At 34.7% G+C, this 24356-nt stretch overlaps 1 protein-coding gene and 1 pseudogene across 1 annotated transcript; one reads left to right on the plus strand and one right to left on the minus strand.

Moving 5' to 3' along the window:
- The first annotated feature begins 11264 nt into the window (after nt 1-11264).
- On the plus strand, nt 11265-17466 carry LOC105779004 (putative clathrin assembly protein At5g35200; annotated as a pseudogene).
- A 366-nt stretch (nt 17467-17832) lies between these two features.
- LOC105780454 (uncharacterized) lies at nt 17833-20448 on the minus strand. The gene is made up of 5 exons (XM_012604801.2): nt 20009-20448; nt 19746-19925; nt 19516-19642; nt 19240-19353; nt 17833-18173 (listed from the first exon to the last, which is right to left on the minus strand). Exons 1-5 carry the CDS (start codon nt 20300-20302, stop codon nt 18058-18060), a joined length of 831 nt encoding a protein of 276 aa, XP_012460255.1. The 5' UTR covers nt 20303-20448; the 3' UTR covers nt 17833-18057.
- Nucleotides 20449-24356: the final 3908 nt, after the last annotated feature.

A 24356-nucleotide genomic window follows, 5' to 3' on the forward strand; every position in this document is an offset into this window, starting at 1 on the left:
ATTGGAATAAAATATTTATAAGATAAATAAAGAATTAGATGAAGGAAGCCACCTTAGGAACTGCCCAACCACACAAACAGAAGCGAAAGATAGTTTAAACAAACAGTTAGCATTGGTGGAATTGTCACAATAAGCAAGAATCTCTTTGAGAGAGAAACAAAATAGTCTCTTCTTTTCAATTTTTTCGTAAGTGAAAAGGGGATTAATATTTATTTAAGTTAAACAAATATGAAAATGAAATATATAAATGATAAAATAAATTAAGAACACATGAAACTTACATACTTCAACACGAGTTTAAATCCATTGGCAAAAAGAGAGTAGAAAATCCACTAATATAGTAAAATTGATATAGGAACAATAGAATAACAATCAAATCATAACCTAATTGAAAAACATTTGATTGGGTGTTTATTGTAACAAGTGATGACACAAAGTAAAAAAGAACAATATGATTGTTTAGGTAGTTTGATTTCAAGCCTAGGCATGTCAAATCTAGGCCACAAATGGTTCCATTATTGAATTACAATATTATAAGCTCTACTATAAGTTTATCAGACCCAACGATTTATTTTTGTCTTATTCTCAAACAATATGAATTCTCTCAAAAACTCTCAACCTTTTCTATTGAAGGTTGTAACATAATTCTCAATGAATTATCATATGATCTCAATTAGATAGTAAAGAAAATATCCCTCAAATTGAATTGAATAATGGGATAATGTTTACTCATTATAAAACTTCATGCTTAGTTTCAGTTAATAGGTCACTCTCCTAAAATGAGGATAAGATAATTCATTAATTATCCCTAAAATACAAATTCAAATCCTTTAATTTTCTCAATCACCATTCCTTTCAAATAAGGAAAGTAAAGACCCCACAAGAAGTATCAATTTTCTAGTTTCTTTTTACATAACATTCTAAATTTGATGTTATTAAAATAAATATTAATCTATATTTTTTACAAAGTCAAAATTTCCAACTCAATAAAAAAACATAATGTAGCATGTTGTTGCAACATCCAATTGCACTGATAATCTCCCCAATGACATTTCTGTTTACAAAACTGTATCAAAAACATTCCCAAGAATCTAAATAATACCATAAACATCCAACACAAAAAAAATCTATTAATGTAGAGTAACAAAAAGCAGCTTAAGAGTTCACAATCCAATAAAAGAATATCTAAAATAAAAGCAAGTCATCAAAACAAACTCTTTCTAAAAATCATCTTTAGCTCTAGCACCAGCTCCCTTAACTATTATCCACATTTTTTTTGCAAAAAATATTGGAGAACTTCTTTCTTGTCATTGTTTATCTAATGCAACAAGATCAATTACGGCAAGTGTCTCAAATTTTATTGTGATGTCATCTACATGCTCCCTTTTCTTATGTTTTTATGATATTCTGACAAAGAAAAGAGATAGATTAAAATAATCTTTCTTAATCATAATATTTTTATGGTGAATGATGATATAAAAGATAAGAGAGGAAGTGGTAGTTTGTATGCTTTATTTGTAGTTTATGGAAAAATTTGATAAAAAATGAGACAACTTAAGTCAAGAAAAGGAATGTCAATCGAACCAAGTGAAAAAATTGAATACTAATCTTAATGCACACCCATGAAAGTAAAATATGCAATAAAAGAAAAAAAAATTATGAGTGCAAAATTTTTAAGAATAAGTGAATAAGTTTTTTTGGGTAAAGAGAAAAACAAACTATAGTAGATCAAATTACATCAAAATTTTTCTGAGCAAGATTGCCAGTTACAGCAACAACAGGAGAGATTACTAACACGTCCCTCAGAATCTCCTTAAAAACCTTCAAATTTTGTCTTGTGTTGATAAGGACTTATCAAGCTCCTTGGGAATGTGTTGTATAGCCCAAGGACCCACTTTCGCCAAAAGATGGTGAATTCGTCTAATTAAGGCAGAGTTCAAAGCAATTAAGGAAGTATCCTGTATAGCTTTGACTACCTCTAGATTTTCCATTTGAATTATCACACCGGCGAAGCTACTATCTTGGATAAGAGTAAACCCATCAAGAATTCCCCACAATTCAGTATCGAAAATTAAGCATGCACCCAAATATCTGTTAAATCCCATTATCCACACCCCATTCCCATGCCTTAGAATTCCCCCAGCTACAGCATATCCCGAATCGACCTTAATCTCTCCATTAGTACAAAGCTGGATCCATCTATCTGGCATTAGAGTTATTAACCTTGGTTCCTGCTGCTTGGTCAAGTCCTTTCTATGAAAGGAGGCGAATTGTTTAGCCCAGGTATATGAAACCTTAATTATCTCATGTGCACTCCAAGTAGCTCTTTGGAAAAGGAAGAGGTTTTGATTCTTCCAAATTCTCCATATAAGCAATCCTAATAAACTGGACCAACTTACCTCACCAAAAATTGAACTAGAATTATGCAAATTAAATTTGTAACCATTCATAAAGGTTCTCTACAAAAAAAACTTAGACAATTCTCAACCAGAATGACCTGCAACCAAATTTCTCTAGCTACAGGACAATCTCTGGTCACATGCAGAATATCTTCAGAATGATATCTACACATACCACAAGAACTATCATATCATATTGCTCGATTAAAAAAAGTTAATAATTTTTAAGTTGCTACTTTTTTTTCAAAAAAAAATATAATTTTTAAAATATATTTAACTCAATTTTTGATACATAAGTCAATTTAATATTTTATATTATGAATATTTATTTGATTTTATTTCACTTAACTTATCACTTGAAACTTAATCAAGTAATTTTTAAACAGCATAGATAATGTCATATATTGTTGAAAGGGAAAAAAAAGAAGAGAAAAAGTTAGGAGTGTCAAAATTAGAAAGAGGTAGATGCAGCAAAGGGGATATGCTAAAAGAGCCATCACGCAATGCAACGATATTTATAGGTATATATATATAATTATTATTATGGGGCTTCAACGAGGGTATCTTCTGGCGCTGATTTGCAGCTCTTTGGGGGTCTCCTCCTACTGCTGACCGTTTCCCTTCCTTTTGAGGCCCTTACAAACCTCTTCGCACAACTTCCAATGCAACAACAACATTCATCCATGCATATACCTACATTCTAACCATGGACCTATATCTACATTTATATGTTAATGTTATCGATGTGCATCGACAGAAAGCATGCATTGAAGGCATATATATTTGATAATCTCTTGTTGTTTTCACTTCATGCTTTCTGTGTTTCGTTGTTTGTTGTTTATTGATGGAAGCCTAAATTTGATGGGCAATTGAAAGGGATCGAAATGGATTTTGATACTGTATATGTTGATTTCTTATATACTTATTTTTATTGCATATATAATATTTAATCTCTGAATTATATATATGTGTATATATATCAAACTAGTTTTTAGCCTTGAACAGTTGTCATTATTTGCGTCGAGATGACCTCCTGTTAATATACATGATATTAGACTTCATAATCTTTGAAAAAAAATTAAGAATATGTAAAAAAGAAAAAGGCCTTGAGAAAATGGGGGCAGATGAAAAAACTAGAATATAAAAGGCTTTGAGAAGGAGATGAAATTTATTTATTTATTTTGTTCCATGATAGCTGTTGAAAATGGAATTTGAGAAGGAGATGAAATTTATTTATTTATTTTGTTCCATGATAGCTGAGAGAGTAGCACCAAGACAAGGCTTTTTCTCTCACATGGCATAGAGAGAAAAGGAGATCGAAAACTTGAAGGACCAAATCAAAACTCTTGAAGAAACAGGGAAATTACCAGTACCACAACATGCAAAAAATGGTATTGAATTATTCCCTTCTGTCAGACAACTTGATAAACCAAGATCATCCGGAAATGTGAAAATCGAATTTCCCCCACCAGAAGAAAGCAAAAAGCCAAGTACTTTTGATCTGTTTTTACAGATTAAAAAAGAAAAAGAAGTAGAAAAGAAAAGAATAGTAAAGCAAAAAGAAAAAGCTCTGGGCAAAATGCCAGTGATGAAAGAAGAAGAAAGCCTTCCTTCAGAACAAGAGGAAAGCCCCCCTTCATCTCCGCCCAGACAGGTGTCGAAATCTCTAATGATCCAAAAAGAAAGAAGTCTTTCTAAAAATCCCTTAACAGAATTCCTAAGAGATTACAATCAGAAATCACTTCCAAAAATAGCTGTTTTGGAAGAAACAGGAGAATCTTCCCTAGAATCAACTTCAGTCTCAGAAGATTCAGAGACATCAACAACATGCTCTGAGGAAGAACCGAAAATAATGGCTACTGTCAAACCAGAGGTCAAGATCGATGAAATGTCAGAGGATGAAGCCACTGATACAGGAGAACCCTCAAATACAAGATCTACACCTCATGTCTCAGTAAGCAAAGCAGTGTCTACCTTAGATGATATTCCAACCAGCAAATGGCTAGAAAGACTACAGGAATTCCATGCCTGGCTTGAAACCAGAAGATTAACAGAAGAAAGTCATTATAACATCCTCATGGAATTTGTATCACGATTTACTGGGATGTTAAAAGATTGGTGGAATTCTATTAGTCAAGCTGATCAGATGTAGTTCTTGATGTTGACAGATTTATCCCAAGCAATTAGGATTATCCATACTTATTTTATTGGAAATCCTGATGACCTGTTAACTCTTAAGAGAAGAGAATTTTTCAAAAGAAGATGTTGTTCCTCTAGAAAGAAAGATTTGTCTAAGCATTTTTATGCTATGACAAAACTATTTTGTGCCCTTGGATCGGTTCCAGTCTAAAACAAGCAGTGGTGGCATCTATTCCAGATCCATTAAAAGTAGCCATAAATCAGAATCTCTACAGGCAAAACAGAAACATTCTCAATCTAACCATGGGAGAAATCCAGCAAGAAACGTATATTGTTCTGGAAGACTTATGCAACAGAAGGAAAGTCTTAAAAGATTATCTCCATGGAGACCAAAGATTAGATAAAGCTTGTAAAGATTCACATCTCAAGATCAAATGTGGAAAGGACAAATCATGCTATTGTCCTACAAAAAAGAAAAGACATTTCAGAAAAATGAAGTTCTCTTCAGGACCTTTCACAAGAAGGTATAAATGGAGATATCTCAAGAAGAAAAGGTCGTCCAAAGGAATCAAGTCCACCCGATGTTATATCTGCAATCAGAAAGGACATTTTCCAAAATCATGTCCAAACAATAAAAAGGGTGCGAAAATGATCCAGAAAAAGTTGCAAAAATCGGGAATCTAGATGAATGAAGAGGATGATATTGAATTAATATTCTCTATTGATGATGAACCCGATGAACAGTCATTATGTGCCATTCAGAGCATTGAGCTCAGTGACTCTGAATCATCCTCATCAGAAATATTTATGGTCCAACCAAAGTCCATCCATTCTCTTCTATCAAACTCTCAATTTCTTTCCTAGATTCCCATACCACATGTTCCAGTCTCCATCTACCTAGAAAAATATAGCAAGTCGATTATTGTTATTGCCTTTATTGATACTGGAGCAGCAGAATCAATCATGAACCCTGAAGTTTTGCCAGCAAATTGGTGGGAACCCTATACCAACTTTCAATCAGCAGCAAACAAAGTCTTTGCGACTCACTTAAGAAGCAAGCCTATCAAGATCCAATTTTTCCCTGGATGTTCAATTACTACTACAGTTCTTCGATCAAAACTTCCAGGAAAAGATCTTATTGTGGGTTTTGACCTTTATACCAAAGTCAAAAATTGAGAATCCTCCCAGATGGAATAAAGTTCAAACAGATGTTCAAACCTTTTGTTCAAACCTCCAAACTTTTCTCACTTTATGACACAAAGATCTAGCAAATTGTTGAAGAATTAAAAGGAAGATCTTGTGCTGAATCTCATTCGGAGTTCTTGGAAAAATGCAAAAATCCTTTATGGATGAACTCTGAATTTTTCATCAAGTTACCATTCAAGAAGAATGAAGATATCAACCCCACAAAAGCCAGCCATATGGGCATGAATCTAGAACATCTCAGACTACCAGAAGAAGAATGTCAGCAGCTACTGGATCAAGGGTTGATAGAAGCCTCAGATTCACAATGGGCTTCTGAGGCGTTCTATGTTAACAAAAGATCAGAACAAGCCAGAGGAAAGTTAAGACTGGCAATTAACTATCAGCCTCTTAACTATTTTCTCCAAGATGATAAATTCCCTTTACCCAACAGAAATACTTTATTCTCAAGCCTTGCAAAAGCCAAAATATTTTCCAAGTTTGATCTAAAGGCAGGGTTTTGGCAATTGGGTATAAGTCCAGAAGACAGGCCCAAGACGGGATTTTGAATCCCAAAAAAACATTTCCAGTGGAAGGTGATGCCTTTTGGGCTCAAAACGGCTCCATCTTTATTTGAAAAGGCCATGATAAAGATTTTCCAGCCCGTAATGGACAAAGCATTGATCTATATTGATGACATTCTCCTTTACAGTCCTGACCAAGAAAGTCATGCAGCCCTCATTGAAGAATTTCAACAGATCATCTTCAAATATGGGATCATGCTCTCAAAATGAAAAATGCAGATCAACAAAGAAGAAATAGAGTTCCTGGGTATGATCATAAAAGATGGAAGGTACCAGCCTCACCCTAGTATTGCTGAGGAATTAAAGAAATTTCCAATAAAAAACTTCTCTCAGAAGCAAATTTAGCAATTCCTAGGAATTGTTAATTATCAAAGATATTTTGTTCCAAAAATCTCAAAATTAACAAATCCTTTAAGGACAATGCTAAAAAAGAATCCTCCTCCATGGGAAAGAAGACAGACTCAAGCAGTCCAAAAACTTAAAGAAAAACTTGCTCATTTGCCACAATTACAGATCCCTTCAGAAGGAAGAAGAATTTTGTAAACTGATGCCAGTGACAAATATTGGGGTGCAATTCTATTCGAAGAAGATACAGGGAAAAGACGACTTTGTGGATACAAGAGCGGAAGATTCACAGATGCTGAAATCCATTATCACTCCACTTTCAAAGAAATCCTTGATGTCAAAAGAGGTATTAAAAGTTTGGAATTTCACTTAGTGAGATACCATTTCCTTGTTGAAATGGACATGTCTTATTTCCCTAAGATGATAAAATTCAAACAGAAACAAGTGCCTCATCCCCAACTACTCAGATGGGCAGAATGGTTCTCCAGGTATTATTTTGATGTTAAACACATTCAAGGAAAAACTAATGTCTTAGCTGATATTCTCTCAAGACCAACCATTAAACCAACTGATATTTTTATGTTCCAACCTTCATCTTCATCCAAAGCCAAAGGAAAAAAGAAGGCTTCTCAAAATCCACCATCACCTTTTTCCATACCTTACCAACCAATTTCTCATCCTAACCATCCCCCGAAGTGTTGAGTTTGATACTAGAAAAAAGATTCCACAGAGAAGCCATGAACATGATGCTCTCTTAGTGACAACTTCTTTTAGCCTCCTTTTGAAAAGGCTGATTAAATCCTTGATCATCTCTACATTTTCGTAAGTTTTTTCTCCTATTTCTAACACCTTTAAGTCAATTTTATCGACCTTCTGATCTATCTTCTTTAATGCAGAATTTTGGGCCAGAGCATTTTCTGTCTACCAATTTAATGTGGCTTATGCTGCTGCTATTTTGACTTGTCAGCCTTCTGCATCTGCTTGTAATTTAGAAGGAATTTTTGGAGCATGAAGATACTCCTTTTTTGAAAATTCTTCTAGCGGGGGAAAATCTTGTTCATAGGAAGAAGAGGTTCTTTCATACATTTGTACTTCTACTCTTTATAGCTTTGGGTCTGAGAGTACTATATTTTCTTCCTGGGCACACTTCTGGAGTTGATTGTGTTTCTTGACCCATTTGTTGATCCTTTTGTAACATGGTTGCTCTAAAGGCTTTAGCAACCATTTTTTATCTTCTGGATCTTCTTTGGGTGATTTAGGTAGATCCGGAGGAGGTTGATCCTAAATTTTAAGAGACTGTGGCCTTGATCTTGGTGCAGAATAATCTACAAGGTAGAAAAATTTGCCATTATCTTCTCCTAGCGGACCAATATTTGGATCTCCATCCATCCATCTTTTATAAAATTCAGACTGGCTTGATTTCTTGCAGGATCGTCTGACTTCCTCATCAAGATCTTCAAAAATAGATTCTTGACATCCTTCACGAGAACAATTTATGTCCCAAGGACAATGTCCTCTACTGGGATCTTTGAAGAAATATAAGGGCTTTCCATCAGGCTTAAAACTCTGGATGAGAGGCGCTTCTGGTCCTGGGCCAATATTATCAGGCTCCAGGGGCTGCAACATCATTTGTGTGGAAAATACTGGAGGATTGGGGAGCTGTTTCAGATGACTATGATCGAATCTTATTTCACTCGTTCCATCAAATTTAGTGATAATCTAACTTTTTGTGGATCGAATCGGATGATCATGCTGGTGAATCTGCTCATAGTTGGTGACCCATTTTTCTGGCAAGAGTTTGAGTAATTCTTGTTTTGGGATCTGCTTTGGCACATGTATGCAATGAGGCTCTTCTCTTATGTTGATTAAAATAAGAAGAGAATCTTCATACCCTTGATTTGTCACTTAAAAGCATGATCCTGGATCATATACACTATCTGGTAGTGTAAGGTCGCTATTACTGCCGATTCTACCATTTCTGCTCCAATGATCTGAATCTAAACTTTTAAGGCATCCAGAATATTGGGATCTTGTAGAGACATGGTGAAATTTGGAAATAGTGTCACCATAGCCATTCCTAAACTTAATGTTGCTTCCACTGTACCGATACAGGCATCCTAGTACTTCTTATATTTAGAATCAAGTAGAGCAATCTTGGATACAACCGGTTTCCCAGCAGTTCTATGATAATTGAGGGCCAGTCTTACTGCACCGAAATGGATATGAGAATGTCCATGTTGACTCCAATCTTGTGCAAAGTTTGAAGGAATCTCAAGAGTAACAAACTGTTCCTCTTGGCCTCCATAGATAAGGTGCTTATCAAACTTTGAAGATTGTACATACTCACGGACATTTTTTCTGCTGGTAGAAATAAGGGACTTTATGCTTTTGATAGGAGAAAAGGTGGGTTTTTGATAAGTGGAGTAAAGATTTACAAGGGGAAGGTCTGTCGATTTGACCTTTTCTTCTTCTGTAAAATATTCTATCTCATACAAGGAAGAAATTTTTTTTGCAGTATGGGATTTTAAAGGAAAACTAGGTAAAGTTACGGGAGCTTTAGAAGTAGAAGTTCTGGGAGCAATCATGGTTTCAAAACTTCCCTTCCTACTGAGTCTAGGTTTCTCAAATAAAAGAAAATCTAGGAGTTGCTGGCTCTGATACCAAATTAAGCAGAGGAGTTCAAAGCCGGGATATCTGGGATTAATAATTCATAACAGCAGGTATGCTATGCCATAACTGGGGCCTCAACCTCTTTTGGCCATTAAACAGGCACTGCCTATTAGCTGTTAAACATCATTAATCCAGACTACTTCTTCAAACTCATCTGAATTTAGTACCCCATGTCTAAGCTTAGTTTCTAATGTGCAGGATCCATTGTATGGCAAGCACAGAGCATACTTCTAAACTCACGGGAGATTTTCTTTCATTGATATCCCTTATCAGAAAGGAAGAGAAATAGAGTAGTTTTAAAAAAAACATGATTTTTAGAACACACTAGTAAGTTTTTATTTCTACCAAACTTATCTTACAACTAAGACTTTAAATCCCTTATATAGGGGATAAAAGTTGAACAAGTAGATAAGAGAGAATCTACTTTTTGCAAAGTGATAGACACAAGCAGATAAGAAGGAATCTGCTTCTACTAATTACATAAAAAGTAAAGGACAATAATACATATAGCTTTAGTCATAGTCAGCATCATAGTCTGTACTAGTGTCTGACGTGAGATCGATTTCTTCAATTTTCCTTTTCTTTTCCTCTTTTGCCCGGTAGTAGTGGAGTTCTAGCTATTCAATCCTTTTTTCAAGGTCATCAGGTGGTGTCACATTACTGATATCTTTCCAGCTTGACATATCTTCATGTATATCCTTCCAGGCTTACGTGCCTTCAACCTTTTGGCTGCAAAACATTGGATACTCCTGAGACCATTCTTTGGGATCCAAGATATTTGTCTGATATTCCACTAAGGCTTGTTTCAACTGTGCTTGATAAGGTGTTAGTGGTTTATCTTCTTCCCAAGGTGCAAGTATTTCTGGTGAAGGCCATATTTCAACAAGGATGATTTTATTTATTTGACAGAGATATTTTTGTAGGCTTCTATAGCGGCATGAACTCCTACTAACTTCTGAAGGATAGGTCTTACGAATCCAGACACTGGAAATGCTCCCAACTGGGTAGTTGGACCATTTTGCATGAAATACTGTGGTTTGTAGAAGATTATTACAATCCATTGGGCTTTTGTATTTCTAGGATACTCAAGTCCAATCATCTCATGCCATTGTTCAAGTGGATAGAACCATGTAAGGAAGGTTGCCAGGTTCTTCATCTCTAGACTTATTTCTCCTTGTATAGCCATTGTCACATAGTACTGGAGATCTTCTAGATGAAACTTAATGCCAATATGGAAAAGGTGAGTTAAGTACCAAAGCATCCAATTTAATTCTTCAGGAAATTCACCAAACTGAAACTTTAAAGGATGGATGAAAGGATAATCAGGGTGAAGTCCTAGAGGCTTTAAGAATAATCCTCCAAACTCCTGAAAAAAACTTAGTTGGTAAGAGGACTGTAAAGGAGAATGTCATCAATATAGATCAGTGCTTTGTGCATTACGGGCTGGAAAATATTTATCATGGCCTTTTGAAATAAAGATGGAGCCGTTTTGAGCCCAAAAGGCGTCACCTTCCACTGGAAATGTTTGTTCAGGATAACTCATTTTGTTCATGTAGTTATCATTAAAAAGTGGCATCCTATAGATCAGAATTCAAATCTCAGCATTTTCAACCCATTCCTCTACTCCATCATGTTGCGGTTTCTTTTGTAATTGCAAATAAAAATGAATATTGCCAAATGAAAATTGAAATGAAACTGTAGCTATTGTACGTAATAAGAGAATGGATGCTAAAAATGTATGAATTTTGCTTCTGATGAACCTGAAGTTGTAGTTCAAACTTTGTGTTATTTGTTTCTCTTCAAAGTTATTACAGACTAAATTTTTTTCCCAAGTTGTTTTACTTTATGAATAAGGTTTTTGATTCTATTATTGCTTTGTTCCTCCTTATTCTGGCCAGTAGTCAATATGATTAATGTGTTATTAAACTTGTTTTGTTGAAATAGAATGCCAAGTGGCAGTCAACATGGTTTAAAATAGGCTATTGGGGCCCTGAAAGACTCCACAAAAGTTGGATTGGCAAGGGTAAGTAGCGATCAAAGAGTAAGTTTGGTACAGAAAACTTTGTCTACCATTATTTTGATTAATATCGTATTTTAAAAGATTATATTTATGCACTACAGGGAGTAGAGGTTGCCATTGTCAAGGCTACTGACCATAAAGAAGTAGTGCCAAAGGAGAAACATGTCAGGAGTGAGTGATGTTAAATCTGCTTTATCTAACTAATTTTTTGGACCCTTATTTTGAAGAAAGAAAAGTTCCAAAGTTTCAATCTATCAGAGTATTGCCAAAATGTTACAAAAACAATGTATAATTGAGTAAAAAGCCTTTGATTTGACAACATTGGATCTGTTGGGGTTATCAGGATATAGAACAAGGAAGCAAGATGCATGAAATATTTTTACTTAATTCACAATCGTGCAATAAGGGAGCTTATGGCTGATAGCTCATTTTGCTCATTCATTCAACTAGAAAAAACAATATATTTATAATCAAATACATCACTAAATACTGGCGACTACCACTAAGCAGCCTAGTAACTTGTAAAACATTGCTTGTGCACATAAACAAGCCACCTTAACTAGTCATTCAACTGCCTAAACACTTCAAGCTTTTATCAGCTTGTTCATTTTCAACTAATGTAATTACAATGTAACTAAACAAAAAACTTGTTAGTGCAGCATGCACAAGAGCTGCAACATGCAAATAGCCTGCATGCACTTTAACAAAAACATAACAACAGCATGGTTGGCCACTTTTCAACACTCCTCCTTGGCTTCCATGCTGGAACTACCAATCATTCATCAGTTTCTTTTTTAAGCTTGGCAATCCCAAGATGCTTTGCTTCAAGCTGACTCTGCTCAAGCAATTCATTTTCAACTCATCTTCAGCCTTGGTCTCATTATCAACAAAATCTGACTCACACACTTGACTATCCCAGTCTTTTGTGCCAAAGATTTGTTCAAATGGAGTCTTCTCCTCCTTCACAGCCTTGGTTGGCAACTTTCCTTTAAACACATCTTGCCTTGTTCACTTGCTCATTACAGTCTTGTTTCTTCTTGGACATACTCCCTCTTGCTGTGGAGTGTCTTCATGCACATACTCCATCAACTCCTCCTTCAGCTTATCCCAAGCTTGTTCGGGAGTCTCACAGGGGTGAGCTGCTGCTGTCTTCTTTACAAGTAGCCCTCAAAGATCACAGACTTTAGAAGATTATGTCTTTCTTAACAAGCAGCAAAAGCAAAATCAATGGCCCTCAAAGACTTAGACCCATGATGCCATTTGTTGGGGTTATCAGGACATAGAACAAGGAAGCAAGATGCATGAAATATTTTTACTTGCTCACAATCGTGCAACAAGGGAGCTTATGGCTGATAGCTCATTTTGCTCATTCATTCAACTAGAAAAAAAACAATACATTTATAACCAAATACATCACTAAATATTGCCTACTACCACTAAGTAGCCTAGTAACTTGTAAAACATTGCTTATGCACATAAACAAGCCACCTAAACTAGTCATTCAACTACCTAAACACTTCAAGCTTTTATCAGCTTGTTCATTTTCAACTAAGTTTAATTACAATGTAACTAAACAAAAAACTTGTTAATGCAGCATGCACAAGAGATGCAACATGCAAATAGCCTGCATGCACTTTAACAAAAACATAACAACAGCATGGTTGGCCACTTTCCAACAGTATCTATATCACTCATATTCGAATCAACTCAACAGTCAAATTTATTCTTTCTGCTTATTGATGGGTTATTATTGACTTTTTAAGAGCCTGCAATTTTCTTTGTCTTCAACATTATTCTTTTAGAATATAAAAATGCTAACCCTTTCTTGTCTTCAGCTATCTTGGCTGCTGTTTCAAATCGCTCTGATGCCACTTTCTGCATACACGCTCTATTGAAGCGTCTTGCTAAAACCCATACTTGGATGGTACCTCCTTATCTCATAACCCAGCCTCAGTTACTTCGCATTCACCATAGTGCAAATCCACATAACAAGTATGGATATGCATTAATGTGTATCTCTTGCTATCTGAAATGGTTATTAGGAACATATTATGTGCAAACCAAAAATGGAAGCTTCAATTTATGTAAATCACTTCCATAATGGTGTAAAGATTTTCCTTAATGGAAAAGAGAAACAGAAATCGCCAAATGTTTTGCTTTGCAGTAGGAAAAGTATCTTATTTTGCTGTAGGTATTCCTTGTTCTAGAATTCCTACTTATGGTTTTCTATATTTAGTCACGAGGATACTTGCATCTGCATTCAGGTTGCGTTGAAAACCTTGATCGTTAGACACCGTATATTAAAACATGACCCTTCATGTCACCAAGACTTCATTAATTTTGGGCGGGACAGAGGTCTCCTGCTGAACTTAACACATCTCAGAGATGATTCAAGTCCAGAAAGTAAGTTACTATATTTATTAAGTCTACTTTCTTTTTTTTCTCTCTTTAATGCTATGATTTAAAGTATACAAACTGACTATGGAATGGTTTTATTGGTGTCAAGCATGGAATTATTCTGTTTGGGTTCGTGGATATGCTTTATATCTGGAAGAGCGTGTAGAATGCTTCAATGCATTGAAATATGATGTTGATAAAGATCAATCGATATGCTCTTTGAACTCAATACTTTTTTTTCTTCTCCCTTTTAAGCTGCAACTCGGTCAATATCCTTTTTACCATGTTCTGGATTTGATACATTTCATTACCAATCTCCAAAAGGAAGAGCATTTCTATCAAGCCACCCAACATTGTTTAGTTTTAGTTATGTGATTTGAAGTTTGCATTTCATTACTGATCCTAACATATGTTGGATCCTCTCAGATTTTCGTTTCCTTTGATCATTACGAAAAATCCAATATTGTTCGCATGAAAATTTGAGGGTGATACATGTCTCACATGGTCAATCATTTCCTCTCTTGTTTTTAGTTTTTTTTATTCTTTCAAAGAGGGTAAACTTAAAGATGGTAAGCTAAGTGAGGTTGCTAGAATTAGAAACTTTGGACAATCAAAACTTGTTATTTTCATCAGAACCAAATAATGATTTCTCTTTTTTGTGAACAGACATGCTTGCTTTCTTTCTTTTCAGTTTTATCTCTATTGGTGATGAGGATATGAAAATCTTTTGTTATTATCTGCAGAGAAACAGAAGGCTAAACACCCCGGATCTGCTAGATCAGCTACCTGTCTTGCAAGAGCTTCTCCATCACCTTCTTAACTGCAAGGTACACACCCTTGAGTCTTCCATTGTCTTTCTTTCTCAAACTGTATGCCATCGACACATTCTTCATTTTAGCTACACTTCTAACATTGTTTCTTTTCCCTCTTCCACTCACTGTGTCGTTTTTGCTGCTTTAATAACCACTTGATTCATTATGTTCTATCAATTGTAAGTAACTCCATCTAAAAAGCATTAGTGTGTTCAGTCTAACTTGTATATTCTTATGGATTTCCTCTTTTAGATTGCAGGTGAAAGTGTTAAGCTGTACATTGCAATTACTGATGGAATTCTAAATCTGATTGACAAGGTAAGCTTTAGTCAATGTCACTGGTGGACACTCATGCTTCTCCTTCTAAAAAGATGGATGTTTGAAGTAAATGGATCCTATTTTTCACAGTACTTTGGGATGCAGCACCACCATGCTGTTAGGGCACTAGAGATTTATCGCAAGGCAGGAGAACAGGTAGAATTCAGTGCTGCAAACGGATCTTTCTGTCTGTTTTGTATGTTTCCAGATGTTCATAATTTAGACCCCTTTTGCTCTTTTTAGGAACATAATATTTTCTCAAGTAAACTTGAATGTTGCTGCAGGTGTCGCTGTTATCTGAGTTCTTTGAGATCTGCAGGGGCCTTCACTATGGGCAAGGGCAAAAGTACCTTAAGATTAAACCGGTATTGCACCTTAAAAATTACTTTATGAGTTCCTTGTTTCTTTGAATTTCCAACGATTTTGTTTAACTTCCTTGACATGTACATTCCAGCTCCCTGAATCATTCCTGATTGCTATGGAGGAATATGTGAAGGAGACCCCTGAAGTTTTGGCACTTCCGTATACATTAGTATGATGCCTCAATACTTTATTTTACTAAATAGCTATCATATTCTTCCCTTACTTTGAGAAAATAATTAATCTTTATGATGAGAATTACAAATATGCAGAGTTTCAAATGCATATAATTGTTGAATCAGACGCTTGGGAGAAACACACTAGTAAATTCAGAATCCATGATATGATAAACATCTTTTTATCACAAGGAATTTCCTGCCATGCAGGCTTTGTGGCTTACATGATTATCACTAACAATACGAATGAGGAAAGAAAGAAAGAGTAGTAACTTAAGGCTCAACATGTTGCAGAAGATTGAAGTTCCTAATGTCCAAAAAATTGCCAATGTCTGTAATATCAATGCCTTTTTATATTTATAACACTTCTAAGATAAACCACAAAAAAATGACTGTCCTAGGGGAAACATTGAGAAAATGAACTCGGAAGGAAGAATGATTTGAGAGTACCTTTGAGGCATCAACTAAAGTAATCTTCTTTGTTGATTGAATGGATGTTATTGAAAGAACTAGTGTAAAATAACATTTCCTGCCATGAATAGTCAAATTCTTGCACTATCAGGCATGAAAACTTGAATGATCCTCCAGATAAAGTTGCAGACTTGAAGCGACATAGTTGATGTCCTTGTCCATCACTACATTCATTACTAGAACCTAATTCATTAGCTACACTATGAATATATTTATTTATTTGCAGGACTTACATGCTATTTTTCAGATAACAAAAGATCAAGGTGCTGCTCCCACAGAAACCCCTGCTCCAGTATCTGATTTGTTGACAGATGATGTTCAAGAAAAATCTGTTACATCATCGGATAAAACCCAGAGTGAACCAAGGCAGGCTGTTGGGAAGCTAGACATTGCTGATCTTATGGTAAGGACTTTTCTTAATTTGACGATACGCTTGGTCTCTATAGGTCCATTTATCTTGATTTCTCATGTTTATTCTTCTTACTTGATCTACCTTGTTACTGCCAGTGCTTTGACGAACCAAGTGAGGAAGGAACTGAACTGAATGAGAATAATCCCCTTGCTCTAGCAATTGTTAAATCTGGTAAATTATTGGTTTTCACTGAGATGTCAATTGATTTGTTCTTCGAAGTGATGAATCGGATACTTATAACATCTTTTCCCATTTTTAAATTTTAACAGAGAGTCCTCCCTATGCTGAAAATGTTGGCAGCTCAGCACCTGCATTTACAAGTTGGGAGCTTGGACTTTGTGATGCACCAGTCTCCAATGGAGCTGCTGTTGCTGATAATAAAATGGTTAGTCCGAGTACTTTAAAATAACCTTGTCCAAAATTCTTTCAAGATTTGCCACTCTGCTTTATGTTCATTTTGGACTGCTATTAACATATCATATCTTCAAATGCAGACTGGCAGCTCGAACAGATTAACACCACACAGTTTATCAACAACAAATCAACAAATGGCCTACAACTTCGGTCAGGTGTCGGCCAACCCTTGATGATTACAACAGCCAGCGACCCTTTTATGGAAGCAGTAGTATCCCACCTGAAGCTAATGTGCAAACGGCAGCCATGCCTCAACAGCTACCATACATCACGCCACAGCAGCCTCCTATGACCATGGTTGCTTACCATTCAATCAGCCCTTCAGCTGTGGCAAATTACAACCAGAGTCCCACATTTTATCTGATATGAAAATGGCAGTCATAGCTCCACAACAAACTGACCTAAAGCAACAGCCTACATTGGCCATGGTTGGCTACAATTCAACCAAACCTTCTGGGAATCCCTTTGATATGTGAAAATGGCAGCCATGGCTAAAACACAAACTGACCTAAAACAGCAGCATAACTCAGCCGTTGGATACAATTCAACCAAGCTGGCTTAATTTAGGGGCCACGAGGAAAGTCTGCCTTTGAAACATCAGTTTTAGGCACAGATAAGATTACAACAAAGGTTAATGCTTGTAAACCGCAAACATGAACCCATAGAGTTAATAAAGAGTTTATTTTTTAATAGTTTAATTCTTCTGTAGCTCTTTTTCTATCACAAGCTGCTTCCAACAGCCTCTTGCCTGAGATCAGTGCCAGAAGCCTAGTAACAGATTGTAGTCTCCCGTTGAGAGCATTGAGTGACTAAAATTGGGTTTGGTGGTGGCCTGGGCCAATCTAAAAATATTACCAATGCAACCATATGAATGTAATTGATAACACAAGCCACAAAGCACTAAAGACAATAGATATCAACTCAATATAAGCCATGTACATTTAGACCAACAGTTTAGTACAACCCTTGCATTCAAGTGAACAACAAACATATTTTTTACCTAATACATTTGAGTGCTCTATTTTTACTGCAAATGATCATAGAAATGCACCACGCACTTGCACGGCATGTACAAACACGGCACAACATTAAAATAAATAAAAAAACACGAATATGACATGAAAATAGAAAGATGCCAAAATCCTTATAATGCATTATTAACTAGTCAAAAGGTATATAAACATAAAATAACACAAAACAACTAGGATATCGAGAAAATATATGAACGTGACACAAATTGCCTAGTCTACTTGCAAAGAAATATTCAGCATAAAAAAATTCCAAGCCCGCATATCTTGTGTCATGCTAAAGGCTGCCTTCATTTTTCTCTCACATGTTGCTTGTGGGTAGTGACGATGTCAATTCTGGAATGATATAGAATAAGAGCCAGTGTTTGGATCTTTGACAGCTTTGAAGTTGTCAATACTCATCCCAAAACGACCCAGAACAGAGTTGCCCAATTCTTTTAGCTTTCCTGCCATAGTACGTATATTTATATATGGTTAGTGATGCATAAATGGATGCCAAAAGTACAAGCCTAAAAATTTTCTCGCATGCTACCTTAAACAATTCCAGCAAGGATCTAAATTGCTAGATCAACATACATAATTGTATCATGGAATAGAACATAAAGCATCATGAAATAGATTCGTCATTCTCTGATACATTAATTGCTCAAATAATTATACAGACATACATTAGTTGCAAGAAAATTAAAGTTGACAAGACAAAAAGCTCAGAAAGAATATTAGTGACTTGAATCAAATACCAAAAAGCTTCCATTTTTCAATTATATTTCAATGCCTACAACCAAATCCAAGATCCAAATAGCATTCAACCACCAGCATTCATCAAGTGCATATTGCACATAGCTATTATCAACCATTGACATGGGCATTTCAGGTCTGCAGTATTCAATTACAGATGGTAACCAATAACCAATGAATCAGATGCTTGTTATTATTTGCAATTAGCAGGAAAAAACAAAATAACCTATATTTGTTTACAAGGTGCTTGGAAACATGAAGTTGATATCATATATTATGAGTTTAGTTTATTAGACACATTGAGTTAAAGGAAGCAGCTAAGAAATATAGAACAACAAGAATCAGATGTATAAGTATTCAATATGTGATAGAAGTGAATATGAGTTAGGAAACCAAATGCACCTTCCAATATCACATGCTGAACACAAAGGAATTTGACTGTAATTATTTTTGCACACCTTTGGTACATCCATTAGCATAACACTTGATCCTTGAAACCAAAATATACCCCATAAAATTTACAACTTTCAAGACAAGCTTGAATAATTTAGGGATAAGGAATTTAACAAAATTCCTGATCCCATTCCCCCCATAATACTTTTTCAGGATATAATAATTAGAGCAGTAAAGCATCCATAACATTGTCAAGGCAATACAGATATCATGATGCGCACATACCAAGAAAAATTATCTACCTTAACTAATCCTTAAATTACCAAAAACTTTTGGGGAAGGGGGTAGGGCAGAGGCAAAAAATGCAGATTTAAAGTTTACCAATCATCTCCTCTTTCATCTTTTCTCTTTTCTCTGCGGCCAATGGTTCCAAGCGACGAATGGCCTTCCGAGCCTGGTCATTAGCAGGATCCAATTCCAATATCTTCTTCATATCTGCAATTTGCAAGAAAGATAATTACAAACATGTATAATGTTGACAAATTAATTCAATCATCAAGACAGAGCAATGGATATATGTTTACAAAAACTGCAAAACAAATAAGTAATTCTAAACTTAAGAATAAAAGAAACAAACAACCAGATCGAAGGGCTCACCAGCAATAGCTTCTTCAAAATGTTCAAGCTTTTCATGAGCTTCTCCGCGTCTAACAAGAGCTTTCATATAAGAAGCATTAAGTTCCAAAGCTTTATTACATTCCTTGATGGTTTCCTCATAATTACCCTAAAGATATACAGTTTTTTAAACATTAAATAAAAAAGTCCAAAGAAAAGCAATAAAAAACTGTTATTCAACTTTAAGAAGTAGTAGTATAAAATTAAAATACCAGCTTCAGCAAGCAAACAGCCCGATTTGAATGGCAAATGGAACGAATTTCAGTGGCCGAAGGCATCTCCGCCGTAACTTGCAAAGCAATCTCATACTGTAACAAGGCCTCCTGGTATTGGCCGTTTCCGAACAATTTATTTCCTTCTGTTTTTGCATCATTTGCTTGTGCCAAAGCTTTCTAGAAACATAATATTTTTTAATAATTAATTAAACAAAAAAGGAAAAGAAAAAGAGAGAGAAAACCCAGGGAAAAGAGAAAACCTCTTTCAGTTGCTCGTCGTTTAAGGCATCTTGATAAGAATCGGGACCCCTCTGTTGGGGTGGCTGTTTATCGCCAGCGCGGTCGTCTTCTTCGTTGTCGCTGACGTCACGTTCGCTAGCTGTTTCGAATCCATCTGAGGCAGCATCTCCTCCGTTGGCATTTTCTGATACAGCGGCGGCAGTAGAACCCCGTGTCGTTTCAGATGATGTTAAAGATGTGGCTTTCGTGGCTTCTAGTTGTTGTTGTTGTTGCTGCGGTTGCTCATCAGTAGGGTGAGGTTCAATCAGCACCATTTCTTAAAGTTTAGGATCAAAGAATCTAAAACAGCCTTACACTCTGAACAAACAGTCTTTGATTTTATATTATGCCGAGACGAAGAACATGAAGTGTTTTAGACGAGTTCAAACGAAATAAAAACACAGCTTCCAGAAATCTCTTTTTACTTTTAGTTACAGATATATTAATATTAATTGGGTTAAATTTGATAAAATTTTATTTTCCTCACTCAACTAAAAATTTATAATATTGCATCACTATTCTCTAATTATCTATTACCAAAAATTAGAATTTTATTTCATCGTTGATATATTTGAAATTGTATAAGTAACTAACCGTGTAAATTTAGATAATAGTAATTTTAGTTCTCAATTTTATATTTTTTATTAATTTAACTTTAGTTCTATAAAAATTATATAAAAATCAAAATTAATTTAAAAAATATAAAATTCAAGTTATTGCCGGATTATTGCAACAAAAAAATATCCATATTGCCATAAAATCATTAAAACAAATAAAAAAAAGAATAAATTTAAATCTCTTAACATAATATCTATATTAGAACTGGCAAAACAAGCCCGAGCTTAAAAGTCTACTCGTGTCGATCTGAGTCCATAACGATTTGAGTTCGAAAAAGCCCGAACCCGTAACAAATTTGAACCTGAAAAAATCTGAGCTTGAAAAAACTTGAACCCAAGAAAGCCCAAGCCCATAACAGATACGAGCCCAAGATCGATTTAGCCCAAACCTAAAATAAATCCAACCTAAAGCTCGAATTTATAACTGAACAATCATAATAAATTTTAATAATTAATATAATTGTATGTTATTACTTAAAATAAAAATGAAATATAAACAAATAATAATTCTTTACTTTTTAAAATTCAATTCATTAGTATTTCATATTTATATTAAAAATTTATAAATAGGAAAAGTAACTAATAATAACTTTTTATGTTAAATGATAAAGTGAAATAAATTTTAAAAACATTAATTTAATATAAATTATTTTAATACTTTAATTATATATGTATAATAATTATTAAAATCCATAAAATTAAACTTTAATGATAATATAATATATGATATAACTATTATTGAAACTAATTACTTAACTTGGCCAGTATACTAAATTTGTATATTACTAATACATTAAATAATAATAATATATATATATACTATTAAGAATATACTATATAATTATTAGTAAAAATATTAATACATATACAATTATTATATAGATTAGTAAAAGATATAGTATTACATGATATTATAATGTTTAATCATTGATGCATGTAACACCCTTCACTCGACCTGACCATAGGATCCGAGCTACTAAATGCTACAATCATTGCTGGAGCAACTAACTGCCTCCAAACGTGCAAACGTTTAAAGTAAAAATTGTGCAAATAAAGTATATAGAATGAAGTGCGGTATCTGCAAGCGAATAGGTCAAATTGTAATATAGATTTGTGTTACAACGGAACACAAGTATGTATTCCAAGGATCGTACCCTAGGGATTGCAGATTGGAGAATCCTATTGTTAAATTAATTACAAAAAATAATTACTAATCTAATCGAGTCACAAATTAGTAGTGTAAACCCCAATTAAAGGATGTATTAAACTAGTTAAACTAATCAACCTAAATTAACCTAAGGGAATTTCCTATTCTTAGTGTCAACGGTGCGAGCTCTCGGCCTACGGTCGATTAAATCCCTAATTAACTAATTAAGCCATTAATTAACCTTAATTGAGTCTTTATCACACTTAGTAAGAATACCCATCTGATCTCATCTTTATTAAGGATTACCACCTAAGTCACCATTCCAGTCTCTTCCTAAGCACAATGATACCCTTCGAGTCTCATCGATTAGAACAATTTACACTCGATAGGATACCCACTCGGTCTCACCTGTATAAATATTCTACAAAAGGCATCATTCCTTAATATACTAAGTACTCTTGAATAAACACTTAATTTTAGATAAATAATTACCTAATTAATAAATCAGATCCATAATCGAAACATGTAATATATAAAATACACACAAGATTTTATCCTAACATTCATACAAAAATTAATTGACCAGTCTAACAAAATAAAAATAATAGAATAAAATAAAGAGATAAGAGAAATTTCTCATTGATAAATAATTGAAGCGCGGTTTCGAAACAATCTCCGCTTGCAATCGTCTTCACATCAGAATAGAAAAGTTCCGAGTAAGCGAACATAAAATAAAACTAAATAAAAACTATCTAAGTCTAGATCTAAGTCTCCTCCCTCTCTAATAAGGTTATAACGCTATTTATATAGGCATACATTAGGGTGTTAGGTGTCTAAAATGCCATTGGAGTGATTAGGGTTTAATTAGGGTACATAACCCTAAGTAGCCATCCAAATTTGGCTAAATATTTCCATTTTTGGTTGTGACGTCGGGGAACTCCTCATCGCAACGTCACCGCTGAGATTTTATTCCCATATCCGTTGTATTGTCGTGACGTAGGTACATTCCTTGTCAAGATGTGGGATGGATTTCAGCCTTGGCAACTTTATTTTTTGGTGTTGTGACATGAACCTCCCTCTGTCGTGACACGGCCATCGTCCCTTGTGCTCCTCAACCTGAAATGGCATCCTACACACTCAAATGGCCTATTAGTCATTCTCGAGGCCCGAATTGGCCTTACGAGTTGTCAAAATACTAAAAGCTCTGTAAAAACGCTTATTTTGCAAATAATTAAATCTAAACTATGAAAGCTAGAAATGTAGTAAATAAACGTAAATGGCAGAAAACAATCTCGTTAAGTATTAAAACTACCACTACAATTAGCAGTAGGTCAAATACCCCCACAATTAAGTTGTTGCTTGTCCTCAAGCAACACAATAAAAACACACAAAATACAAAAAGAAAAATAACTAACAGTGCTTGAGCATGTTGAATACCTAAGATTGACTGGGAACAATATAAATAAGACAATGTGACTAAACACGTAATTCTAGTACGATGTATAATTGACTTCCAATTTTTGATACTAAACACATTAATTCATTAGGTTACAAGATAAAAAAATTCAAGAATATTAAGCATAATATTCCATCAAAACAGGTACACAAAATTTACATTTATGTTCGAAGGATACAAGTAGTCAGAAATGTCAATATTTAGTTTAATTTTCATCCATGAGTCGTATCACATAGGTCCATTGGGGACTTTTTAGCATGTAACATTCTGTGGCTTAGGTTGGTTCGGAATTGAAGAACTGACTCTACAAAACGGGTTAAGCATGAAAATAGTTTGGCATATTATATTGACCGCGATTCTACCCTAACTATATCCTTTAGCTCACCACCTTATATCCACTTCTTTCGCCTTCATTTTCTCTCTATTTACTAAGGTGCAATATGGTATTCATGAGTACAATCATCTTAGCAAGTCTTTTGTGCAAAACTGAGTATTTTCTTTCTTTTTCTTTTACTTACTTTGCTTTTGTTCGCTCAAAATTTTCTCACTTGGATTTGGCCTTTACAAAGATTTTTTGCATTTTAATTTTCTTTATTCATGCACAATTTTGCAAGAATCTTGTGATTTAATTTTGATAGTGAATATACAAATTATAATTTATCTTGAATACCGTGACTTGAGATTCTTGTGTACTTAGATGTATTTTAGGTTGATACAGATGCTTATGAGTATTTTGTTTTGTACTTTCAATGATTCTTTAACAATGGAGGCATTATTGGAACTCTTGGATGAGGATAGCTTGAGGAAAGACACGCCTTCCTTCTTCAAAGTGGTCCTCTCGATCATATAGCATCATTAGTGAATTTCGGTTCAGACAAGGCCTAGACGTTCACACTTTTAAGGTATGTTGTAATGCACCCTCAAGATATGCAAGAGTCTCGGTATGTATCTCTCTTTGGGTTTAGTTGTATATGTAAAATAACAAGCGGCTACCGTTGTTTAGGTCATGAAGATGGCCAAGAAAATGACTCTTGAGAAGTAGATGGATGCAGATAAAAGGTATTTGTAAGAATGATAGATCAAGCTCCTGTGTTTTTGAGGTAAATTCT

This window comes from Gossypium raimondii, chromosome 4, assembly GCF_025698545.1.
Source record: "Gossypium raimondii isolate GPD5lz chromosome 4, ASM2569854v1, whole genome shotgun sequence".
NCBI lineage: Eukaryota > Viridiplantae > Streptophyta > Magnoliopsida > Malvales > Malvaceae > Gossypium > Gossypium raimondii.